Source organism: Haliotis rufescens, unplaced genomic scaffold (genome assembly GCF_023055435.1).
Source record: "Haliotis rufescens isolate VD_foot unplaced genomic scaffold, xgHalRufe1.0.p SCAF_2, whole genome shotgun sequence".
Lineage (NCBI taxonomy): Eukaryota > Metazoa > Mollusca > Gastropoda > Lepetellida > Haliotidae > Haliotis > Haliotis rufescens.
The window spans coordinates 52,580,232-52,592,386 of record NW_025963890.1 but is presented as its reverse complement, the minus strand read 5'-3'; the positions used below and the strand labels follow the sequence as shown (position 1 = coordinate 52,592,386).

The 12,155-nt window shown below is 41.5% G+C and overlaps 2 protein-coding genes across 4 annotated transcripts in view; one reads left to right on the top strand and one right to left on the bottom strand.

The window, feature by feature from the left end:
• Positions 1–1,322: 1,322 nt before the first annotated feature.
• On the bottom strand, positions 1,323–4,820 carry LOC124120495 (inosine triphosphate pyrophosphatase-like). 2 transcript variants are annotated; one of them, XM_046483329.2, is made up of 4 exons: positions 4,707–4,820; positions 3,503–3,607; positions 3,006–3,198; positions 1,323–2,218 (listed from the first exon to the last, which is right to left on the bottom strand). In XM_046483329.2, exons 2-4 carry the CDS (start codon positions 3,596–3,598, stop codon positions 1,926–1,928), a joined length of 582 nt encoding a protein of 193 aa, XP_046339285.1. In that variant the 5' UTR covers positions 3,599–3,607; positions 4,707–4,820; the 3' UTR covers positions 1,323–1,925. The 2 variants fall into 2 exon arrangements, with proteins under 2 accessions (XP_046339285.1, XP_046339286.1); XM_046483330.2 differs by lacking the exon at positions 4,707–4,820 and adding an exon at positions 4,284–4,323.
• A 164-nt stretch (positions 4,821–4,984) lies between these two features.
• The window catches only part of LOC124120496 (HBS1-like protein), a 38,420-nt gene continuing 31,249 nt past the window's right edge, over positions 4,985–12,155 (top strand). For both annotated transcript variants that reach the window (XM_048400140.1, XM_046483332.2), the window contains exons 1-5: positions 4,985–5,111; positions 7,025–7,093; positions 7,746–7,898; positions 10,185–10,319; positions 11,715–11,768. In XM_048400140.1, the coding sequence (XP_048256097.1) occupies positions 5,069–5,111; positions 7,025–7,093; positions 7,746–7,898; positions 10,185–10,319; positions 11,715–11,768 (454 nt within the window). In that variant the 5' untranslated portion in view covers positions 4,985–5,068. The remainder of the gene's footprint in view (positions 5,112–7,024; positions 7,094–7,745; positions 7,899–10,184; positions 10,320–11,714; positions 11,769–12,155) is intronic.

Sequence of the window (12,155 nt, the reverse complement as noted above, 5' to 3'; positions counted from 1 at the left end):
GTATTTTTCAAAATCCCAAATCATCAATAGGCACCAGTTTACCAACAGACTGATCTGTATAGCAAGTCTCATCCAAACATATTCAACGGTTTTGGAGTTCTGCTCCACAAACGAGGACTACCCTCATTTTCAGCAAAGTCCAACTTGTCGTCATGACAACATAAAAAATATAAAAAATAAACATGCCAAATCATCAAAAGACATCAGTTTACAACTTAAAAGACTGAACTGTATCGCAAGTTTCATCTTGAAATACAATGTATTCCATGGTTTTGGAGTTCTGATCGGAAATAAGCACAACCCACAATTTCAGTAAAGTCCAATTTGTCATGAAAAAAGAAGAAGAAATAGATAAAAAATCTCAAACCATCAAATTCAGGAGTTCCCCACTACACTGATCTGTATAGAAAGTTTCAACAAGACATATTTAATGGTTTTGGAGTTCTGCTCCAGAACAGAAAATGGACGGCTGACGGACGGACATGGTGATCGCTATATCCCCGTTTTACGTCTGGGTGATAAGTGTGAGTGAAAGGAACTGGAGGTTGGAAACGGTTATTTGAATGTAAAATCTAGCTCCAAACACATAGCTCAGGTGGTATATTCCCATGGAGTTGAGAAAGAAATCGGACTGATCACTGATCCATTGATCAAGGTATAAATGTAGTCCAATAACCAGCCTGAGGGTGTGAGAGTTGAAGCAATCTCATTAAAATCAGATGTTAGTTCTCACTACGGCTAAACAAAGATCTGAGGACATCCCATTACGAGTCACGTCAGACCGACCTTGTGCGAACTTTAACCGACCAATGGAATGACCAATTAGAAGGCAGCTTTCTTGTGCTTTATGGCACTGATTTCAAATTGGCGACTACGCTTCGAAACATATTTTGACAAATTCTCGATTACAAATTTGAAACCTCAACAAAAAAACATTCTGGAATGGCTAACAGATGGTCCAGATTGTATGGATTCAGTCGTTAAACCCGTAACAATTGTTCGGAATACCCTGTGTTAAAGTTTTCGAGGTTGCATGATTAGAAATCACATTCCAACTGTCACTTTAATAATCTGGTAAGCGACACTCTGATTGGTCGGATGAAAGGTTTTTCTGACGTGACCCCTAATTGGATGTCTTCAGATCTTTGTTTAGCGGTAGGGAGAACTAAGGTCTGATTTTAATGAGATTGGTGTTGAAGGTATGTTGCATCGGCAATATCCCGGTCATACAGTGATGGGAGCAAAGCAAGCATTCCTTCAATGCATGCATATCCACACAGCAAGGCGAATATCACAAATGCACCACAAAACAACCATACTAAAAAAAGGCATAGCATTTATTAAATTATGAATTTATATGGCACACTTTCCAATTTTGTAACTGCTCAAATGCACTTGGACTATGACAGATCCATGCATTACCCCAGTCACGGATTAGTGTGTACTCAGTTTACATTCTCAGCTTCCTAAGGAGATCTGGTGCAATATTTGCAGGGTTCTACTATGTTTGATCACATACAATCAGCCTTTCCAACCTGACTGTTAGCCTAGTTACATCTTGTCTTAATTCAAATCAACTTGCCGTGAGTGAGTATGGTTTTACGCTGCTTTTAGCAATATTACAGCAATATCACGGCGGGGAACACCAGAAATGGGCTTCACACATTGTACCCATGTGGGGAATCAAACCCGGGTCTTCGGCGTGACGAGTGAACACTTTAACCACTAGGCTACCCACCGCCCCTCAACTTGTAGTGAAACCCATGGTCATGGAATGGTGAATTTCCTCATTCAGTGGCAGGCAAGCCAAGCTGGTGCCAGGAACTGTTAAAAAATAAAAGAACTGAGCAAGTGGCTATTCAGAAGCTCGTTTATCAAAGTCTCATAAAAAACGGTCATGTCAATCATGTAAAATACATGTAAGATTATATGACTGATAACTTTGTGAGATACTTTTTAAGCAAGTCCATAGCTTTTCCACGATGGGATATAGTGTGTTTCACTGATTTGTCCATTTCTGCGTATGTCTTGTCAAAACCATCTGGCTGGAAACACGGATCCCATCCGAAATCTGTCGGGCCGCGTGGAGCCACAATGGAACCAGGGCACCTCCCGTCAAATATCTGAATGTCCGAACCTTCCTCCCCAGACGAGTATGCGAATACACACTGTGCATATCCTGTCTTGTCCTCGAACCCAGCAAGCATTTTGTGCAGACCTGAAAAATACAAAGAAGATCATTGTAAGGGTGGAGACAGTTGAAAGGCATTAACACAAACACGACATCTAAAGGGTTCCACAAAACAGAGCAATTTACCCCTGCATTGTATTTTTAAATTATTTTCTTAAATGGAACCGTTTACTTTGCAGCAAAGGAGAAGCAGAGCATGTCTTATGGAAGACATCTTCCTGAGGCAAGAGAATTAACTGACTATAAATGTATAGTTTCCACCCTTGCTGAGCAAGGCTAGTATTATGGAGTTACATTTTGGACTAAAGAGTCTATGCATAGTTTAATCAAAAGTACGCAACGAACTTGAAATCCGGTTCATAAACTGTCATGCAGATTTCGGTTGATTGCAGGATTTGCAAAGCATGTGCACCGCCAACTTGTTGCCCACAGATAATTGCCAAGTCTTGTCCTGTTTTTGATCAAGGTGCTCATGTGATCTAATGCACTTCTCAATGTAAGACCCGTTTTATCACAATATAGATCTTGATTATCGATTAGATCGTCTTGACTGGGCACCACCATTTTGTTTGAAGCAAATGCATGTGATATGAGAGGTGGAATCTGATTGGTCCACAGGAGAGGCACAGAACTTGACCTTTTAAGTCAGTTAACTCTCTTGCCTCGGGAAGATGTATGGAAGAGTGTGGCAAGTGGTTTTGGAGATATTTTGAAGTACAGCACTAGTTGACTCACAACGGACAAACACTTCTGAATAACCTGAGGATGCACATACTCTATCCTTGACATCATAAACTCTCCTATCATCCATCACCTGTTGGTCCCACACTCTTCAGGAACCACTTCACATACGGTCCAGGGAGACCTCCAAGAGCATTAAAACAAAGACTTGTATCCTCCACAATGACCGGTCCCTTAATGTGCTCCGCTGCAAGCTTACACTTAGCACGGGCGATTTCCTCCGGGGTTCCTTGATACTCAGGCAAGTCGATGTCCTGACTTGTCACCTGAAAGAGGAAGACCGTCATGGTAAGAATGAGTTTGGTTTTATGCTATTTTGAACAATTTCAAGAAAACTAGTTACTGCTAATCAAGCTGATGATCACCTGCCGTCTCATACAGGATGCGAGGCGGTCGGGTAGCCTAATGGTTAAAGCGTTCGCTCGTCACGCCGAAGACCCGGGGTTCGATTCCTGACATGGGTACAATGTGTGAAGCCCATTTCTGGTGTCCACCGCCGTGATATTGCTGAAATAATGCTAAAAGCGGCGTAAAACCATACTCACTCACTCACTCATACAGGATGCTTACCTTGTGTGGAAAGTCTGGCCCCAGGATTTGAACAACTTCTTCCAGTTTCTTTTTGTTCCCAGTGACGAGGACGATCTGTCTGGCCATCTTCTTCATCCACGCACACTGAGGACAACACCAACAACTCACTCAAGTCTTTGAAAGGCATTTAGAAGTGATACAGATAAGGAAGAGAATTTGTGGATGTCAACTTCTTTATTATGAGGAACACAATGTTTCGATGTGTACACTTACTCCTTCATATGATCAGAGAGTGAGTGAGTGAGTGAGTGTGGTTTTACGCTGCTTTTAGCAATATTCCAGCAATATCACGGCGGGGGACACCAGATATGGGCTTCACACATTGTACCCATGTGGGGAATCGAACCCGGGTCTTCGGCGTGACGAGCGAACGCTTTAACCACTAGGCTACCCGACCGCCCCATATGATTAGAGAAAATATGTGTGTTTCTAATAGGGCTGGGACGAGTCCAAATTTACTACTCGGGTACCCACCCCCCTATTCCCCGACCCTACCTGGGTACCCGCTGTAGGTCTCAAGAGGTAGGTACAAACTGTCCGATTGGGAAAGGTTTGACCGTAGCTCTGGTAAAATGTGTTTAGATACATGTATGAAACGATCTGATGTATATACTGAAGTTGACGGAAGTTTTATTTTTATTCAAACATATAAAAGTCAGAAGGAATTGGCGTAGTAGAAATGTGAACATTAGTGACTTGTAGTTTAATCATAAGAGTTTTAGATACTTTTTGTCATTAAACAATATATCAAGTGACTAACCACGTGTCCGGGTAGTCCTGTGGGTACCCGGGTCCTCCTCAGTACCCACCCGACCCGAGTTACCCGTCCAAGCCCAAGTTTCTAAGCGTCCGAAAACCCATAACACGGGGATAGATCCAAGGATACTTTGTCCAGGCCGGTCAAATCAGCTGTTGGCATGTCGGTGCACGCTTCCCTTAGCGCGGGAACGTCGATTATTAACCACATCATAATTATACTTGTTTAGTCTACGAGTTCATGGTAAATGTTGTCTACGAGTTCATGGTAAATGTTGTCTACGAGTAGGGAGTATGTACAAATTCTCCATGGCTACGAATTCACCTTCATTAATTGTGGAAACTAAAAGTGACATAGCATTTGTTTCAGGTCGTTGCAGTACACTAACGATGACCGATCTTAGGAGAAAATATACTTGTATCGTACCCTGTTAACTTTTGTAGGCTCCTACTATGTTCTTCGGAAAGACACGTAGCCAGCACGTCGAACATCCGTGTTTACGTTTCCCGCAAAATGATCTGCCCTTAGTGGAGTGGGTAGTGAAAACGTTTCGTATTTTGTGAAACAACATGTCATTGTTATTCTGACGGGTTTACTGAAATATTGCTATATTATACGACTAACATAGTAATTAATCTTTCCAAACGATATTGCAAGAAAAAGATATGAAAATCACATGAAAGGTAATAGCTTTGTATGGCTACAACCATCTTCCGGTGAGAAAATGTTTCGTATGCGAAGAGAAGGCTTGCAATAATAAATATTTTTCCATCACATATTCATGCACGATGTCCCGCCACAGGGCTGTGCGTGGCATGAACCTAGATGATGGTAAGTATCAATAGAGAAGGATGGCGTGCCCCTGTAATTCGATCTGACGATTCCAAACATGCTGGATCCGATAGAAAGGAACTTTCCGCGCCAGTGTCATCAGATGATGTTTTCTTCATATTTCATCATCTAAAGAGAAATCTGTAGGGAGAAAACTACGTTTGCCGTGTCAAATTCGTCACGATACAACACATGGATCTAACTCAGCAGCGTTATAGACGTGGAATGTGGTGAAAGATCAATTGAAATTCAGCCTTTAAATAGCACGCAGGCTTAATCGTACTGATCAACAATAAAAAAATGTTATTGCGATATGAACAATGTAGAACACTTTATGGACGCTCTTCCCTGTGTGACATACAGTATTACATTAAAAATACCTATCCTTATTGATTTTAAAGACATCATATGAAGGGATCTCAATCCTGGACGGTTGTAAACATGGTAAAGGAATGAATAAAGCAACATAAATCTCAGTCGGTTTAGAATGTGCAGCAGCTACGACAGTGGGATCAGTGCAACATGGAACAATGGCTGTTTGTACAGAAGTGTCGTATCATATTGTAGAGAGTGCTGTTTCTGATAAACTGCACTTTTGTGCTATAATGACTCAAAACCTCCGATAATTGTTTAGTGTGATAAACATAGGTAATGATTCAGGGCAAGATTATACACTTTCCAAATTTATAAACTAATATCCCACTATATGTGAATTGACAGTTCATAATAAGTCCTCACAAACATGATAAAATTGGGCTTCGTAGACCTTTGTGACCTGCTGGAGTAGGCCTCCTACACTCAAAGTCAGTGGTAGAAACTAACAGTGTCAGTCCACTAGTCCTTACTCTATGATGTTAACATATAGAAAAAAACCTAAAATGTCTATTTTCTACTAGTCCTTGTGATACCTTAACTATTAGGCAGTTTGGCAAGGACTACAGTACTAGTGCCAATTTCTAATGCGGATAATACTGTCAGACCGCTTACAAATGCACATAAATCATGTTAATACAAATATATTTTATCACTCATGGAGCATTGTGTAATTGATCTATTAAACCCTCTCACCACATCTGAAACTGTCTTTTCAGGTGGACTGTGTGATTAAGGCCATGATATTTTATCATCTGGTTAATTATGAGTTATGTTTTAGAAATTCAATTATTATGTCATTTCCTGATATACTGGTATAACTTGTACATACATATACTTGAAGTCAGTGGTGGGAATCATCATAATGCTAGGTACTGTTCCCGTCGTCCTTAGCATGCTTATCTGCAAAACTACAAGCAAAAGATGTCAGCTTATATAATTTGATGAAATTCATTACCTTAACGTTAAAAACTTAATTGTTATGAAACCTTGTTTGTGAGGACCCCATTTCCCTGAAAGCGCCTCAGTCTGGCCGTGTTCTGTTAGGAACATTTATATGTATGGTTAGATTCATTCATCCAGGATTTGTTAGTCTGCTTGATTTCACTGGGAATGGTACTGTCTGGATGAATGGGTTCCTCTGGATGTTACCAATCGTGCTTAAGTTCATGTGACACATGAAGCCGTCTTGAAGCCTTCTACCATGTCTACAACTGTACTCTTTGTACATGTAATCATTACCAGCAGTATTCCAATTTAAGTATGAAAGCTAAAATGTCTTGTGTTATCCCGAAGGATTTAGGGGTGTCTTGATTCAAACGCCATGGAAGACCTGAACATGCTGAAGGTCCCCAGGACCACTTTCATATCAGACACTGGTTACATAGAATCTGATCTGTGTGTGAGTTAGGAACTAAATGGAGGCAAGTTGTGGAGAAATGTTATGTCTTCTTTGTAGGAATGCTGTTTGGGTTAGCATGGGTAATGATGCACTCAGTAATGTTGAAGTTGTACATGCAGGACTATGTTGTGTTTTGCAGAGTACGATGATGATGACGAGTACTATGGCCAGTCTGTGGAGGACAACTTCTGTATCTCCCCAGGGACAGGTAGGGTGCCTTTTGTCCTGTGGTAGCAGCCCTCTAAGTTCGTTTTTTTGTTAGGGAACCAAGTGGCTCTTAACATGAACACTTTAGGAGCCAAACCTGAGTTTTTAGGAGCCTCCAGATATCTTAAACAGATATTTTTGCCAGTTACCGTACTTTTAGGGAGCCAAGTGGCGAGCAGTAGATAAATCTAGGTTGCCAATCATAGATTTAAGTCACATTTGTCCACCAAAATGGTAGCTACTTAGAGGACTGGGTAGAGATCCGTGAAGATGCGGGGTAGAAAAGGTTTTCAGCATCCCATACTTGTACCCCATGAAGAACAGGATCGGGTGATCAGGCTCACTGACTTAGTGGATGTGTGTCATCGTATCTCAATTGCATGGATCCATGCTCATGATATCAATCACTGAATTTTCTGATCCAGACTCGATTGTTTACAGACCGCCATCATATAGCTGGATTATTTTCACTACTATTTAGTGTTTGGTGTAACAGCCATGGAAGCAAACATTTAAGGTATGAATCAATACTTTTTACCTAGTGTGTGACTGTGATGGATACTTGAATCAGGAAGTAAAATATCACAATCCACCGATGCATGGGTGTATTGTCCCATCGCTTGTTAAGACTGACCAGAGTAGTCCTGTTTCAGCTGCTCAGTTCACATTCAACCGCGGCCAGACCACGTTTGCCACGTACATGGGCGGAGATGATGAGGTGGAGGGGGTGGAGAGTGACGACGACACTGGCCACCAGGGGGCGTCATCAGGACAGACAGACAAGAAACTGAATGATGTTGATCGAGGTAAAGTTTAAACTCACCAGGCAGAATGGAATTTACCCATGAATAGCCAGCTTAGAATTGATTTTCAGCAAATTATGCTTGGCATAAGGCAGGGTATTTTCCACATGACTGACTGGCTAGCAGAAATACTTGCCAGCCCTGACCAAAACCTGCCAGCCCACTATAATCATGTTTCTCAGGATAATTTAATTAAAACTTTAAATCGAATTCATGGAACATGAAGTAATACAAGAAAAGAAATAGCAAACACTTTTTAGGTCAGATTTGTATTTAATATCCTAGAATACATCATGTAAATACAGTGGTCCCTCGCTACAACGCTACCAATGGGGTCCAAATAATTGGTGGGCGTTATAGACGATGAGCCGTTTAACCGAGGCCGAGGCGGGGGAGCGCGCTCGGCAAATCTCAAATCATCAATATGTGTTTATCTCACGTCACGTCAAAATAGTAAATATTTTTATGGACCTAGATCTACCTGTAATATCATCCATTTATTAAATCTGTCACATTTCACAATGTCTGAAATACGTATTCCATTCTAATTTATCATTTTTTATCAATAAATCAAAAAATTATTCACTATTTCCCGCGATGTTATTGAAAATAAAATTCTCGGACACACATTTCGACAACGGGTCCGCATCGAACATGTCAAAGAGCAAAATAAAGACTATTTTAAGCAAATCTTTAAATATATTATACAAAGTGATAAATAAAATCAACAAAAATATATCTAAAAGTAATCAAACTTACATCTAAGTTATTATTTCCATCGTTTCGTGCGATCGCGTGTAATGTAAGTCAAATGACATCTCGGCTTTCGTCGCCTTGAATTCTCGGCTCGGACACAACGTTTAAAGCAAAAATATATGCATGAAAAATCTTTGTCACAGCTCGTAACCTAGCACGATACATTTGCGAAGTTCCATATTTTTAATATATATCGTGATTTCCTCCTTAAAACGTTCAGAATAACACGATTTAACAAAAAATCTTTCGCTAACTTCTGAAATTTATCAAACACGAGCTTGGTATCACAGCTATAATTTGATTGGCTGCCTGAGGTCACATGCTCAAAATTGACCAATCACGAAACTTGTAGCAGATTTCGGCAAGAAAACGTCATTAGAAACAAATTTTAATCCAATGAAATCGCTTGTTATAACTACGGAAAAAAACCAGGCGATGTTACGAAAGCGCGATTACGAAATGAATGACCGCCGTGTTGTGACAGCAGCTACATGTGTGTGACAGTTTAGCCTTAAATTGGATTGCCCACTAATTAAGAATATAAACTTCGCTTGTGGTTCTGTTTTATTGCATGCATGCGCTTCTAAGATCAAAGGATGTATAGTGTGAAAAGTTAACTAGTTGAACAATCGTATTTCCGGGACTTGCCGCGGATGTTTTCAAACAGATTATTAGAACTCCATTCAGCGATAAACGGTTGATTATGCAATGAGAAGAGTTATGTGCAAATGAACAACGAACAACAATACAATTATGTCTGTGTAAAACTATCAGTAATAAAAGTGTACATAAATTTGGGGAGCCATGTGTTACCGCGCGTAGTAACCGAGGTAGCGCTTTATCGAAGAGCGCAATAGCGAGCGATCACTGTAATGCTTATCATCAAGAAATGTTTAGAATATTTTTACATATGAAATATAACCCGACCGTCGAGCAGGGGGATTTGAAAATCTGGCAGCCCAATGTGAAATCAACCCGTCTCGGACGGTCGGGCAGGCAGGTATTTCGAACACTGCATAAGGCGACTAACAGGACCGGGTGGTCAGGCTTGGTGACTTGGTTGATCATGTCATCATATCCCAATTGTGTGATATCAATCACTGAAAAGAGTCTCCTCAAGACTTGATTATTTACAGACCGCCATATGATAGCTGGAATATTGCTTGGTGCAGTGTTAAAAAAACACACAAATAAAACAGAATTTGAAAGTAAATTAGTTTGGATGCAAAATAATGTTTCACTTGAAGCAAACGACATTCAGTAATGTACATGGTAGGTAGAAGACTCACAAGGAACGTATTCCCATGATTGCTATGTATTAAATACCCTTACACTACTACCAGACAATGCAGTACATGAAGAATGTCTATTCAAGAACGTCCTAGGGATGAAATGTAGGGTGTTTTCTGGGATTTCCTGTGTAACATGCAGCCTTTCAAACACTGTTCTCCCATTTAATGGAAGTAATCATGGATTTACTCCGCAGTTCAAGGAGTGGACATAGATCTTCATAGATATTTTATTTTGGAACAGCTAAACTAAACAGCTGTTTGGAGGAGGTCCATAACATACTGGGGGAGTCTCGCCCTGACTCAGTGTACACGGAGATCATCATCAAACACAAGTTCAACCTGCAGGCTTCGCTGGATGAGCTGCTGTCAAAGAAAGGTGGGGTTACCTGTCATAGCAAGGTGGGGGTTTACCTGTCACAGCAAGGTGGGGGTTTACCTGTCACAGCAAGGTGGGGGTTTACCTGTCACAGCAAGGTGGGGGTTTACCTGTCACAGTGAGGTGGGGGTTTACCTGTCACAGAAAGGTAGGGGTTTACCTGTCACAGAAACGTAGGGGTTTACCTGTCACAGAAAGGTGGGGGGTTACCTGTCACAGAAAGGTAGGGGTTTACCTGTCACAGAAAGGGGGGTGTTACCTGTCACAGAAACGTAGGGGTTGACCTGTCACAGAAAGGTGGGGGGTTACCTGTCACAGAAAGGTGGGGGGTTACCTGTCACAGAAAGGTAGGGGTTTACCTGTCACAGAAAGGGGGGTGTTACCTGTCACAGAAAGGTGGGGCTCATTCACCTGACACAGAAAGGTGGGGTTTACCTGTCACAGAAAGGTGGGGGTTTACCTGTCACAGCAAGGTGGGGGTTTACCTGTCACAGCAAGGTGGGGGTTTACCTGTCACAGCAAGGTGGGGGTTTACCTGTCACAGCAAGGTGGGGGTTTACCTGACACAGCAAGGTTGGGGTTTACCTGTCACAGGGAGGTGGGGGTTTGCCTGTCACAGCGAGGTGGGGCTCATTCACCTGACACAGAAAGGTGGGGTTTACCTGTCACAGCAAGGTGGGGGTTTACCTGTCACAGCAAGGTGGGGTTTACCTGTCACAGCAAGGTGGGGGTTTACCTGACACAGCAAGGTTGGGGTTTACCTGTCACAGGGAGGTGGGGGTTTGCCTGACACAGCGAGGTGGGGGTTTACCTGACACAGCAAGGTGGGGGTTTACCTGTCACAGCAAGGTGGGGTTTACCTGTCACAGCAAGGTGGGGGTTTACCTGACACAGCAAGGTTGGGGTTTACCTGTCACAGGGAGGTGGGGGTTTGCCTGACACAGCAAGGTTGGGGTTTACCTGTCACAGCGAGGTGGGGGTTTACCTGACACAGCAAGGTGGCTATGTTCACATAATTGTTACTAAGTATGAATATTGATGTGGTTGGTAACAACCAAGCATCCATCACCTGATTTCTTGACAAGAAATATATAGGTCCTGTATTTAAAGTAATTATCAAATCTACAGTAAAGAACAGTATGCTACACAAGTTAAATACTTTACAGGATCGTAATATTTTCTGTATGGACCCTTGAAAGTAATTATGTGTGAGACCCCTGGACCTCCAGTTTTGTTGGTCAAAGTAAAACCCTGAATGTGTGACGCCCATTTTTGATATTCCTTATTTTATATGTTAGGAATAATATAGGAATTCCACACAAGCGCCGATACCAAGCCACTAATTTTGAATTTACATTTTATGCATATTGCATTCATTTTCCTGGGTCTTTTCAGAAGCACCCAAGCCTCAGAGAGCACCACGACAAAATCGACGGAACAAATCTCAAGGTAATTTGGAGGCACATTGTTGATGTTTCCTGGACTTAAATACTCAGTGTTACAACTCAAATTTTTGAAAAATTTTGATACTGTGTTAAGCAAGTGAATAACCATCAACAGGATTGAAACTGTTCATTGATTTCTGTTGATAAAATGTTAATTTTAAACTTATCCTATCTCACACTATGCATTTCTTCCTTCTTTCGATCCCATGTGGAACAAAGTTTCCAGCTTCTAAAAACAATTCACCCAAGCACCGTAACAAATGGATCACACACTTTAACCTGTGAATAGCGACCTACACGATATGATCACGTGATTGCCTCTGCCGCATCATTTCCCCATCATGTTGCCATAACTTTTCCAAATCTGACCCTAACAAATTTTGTAGTTTGG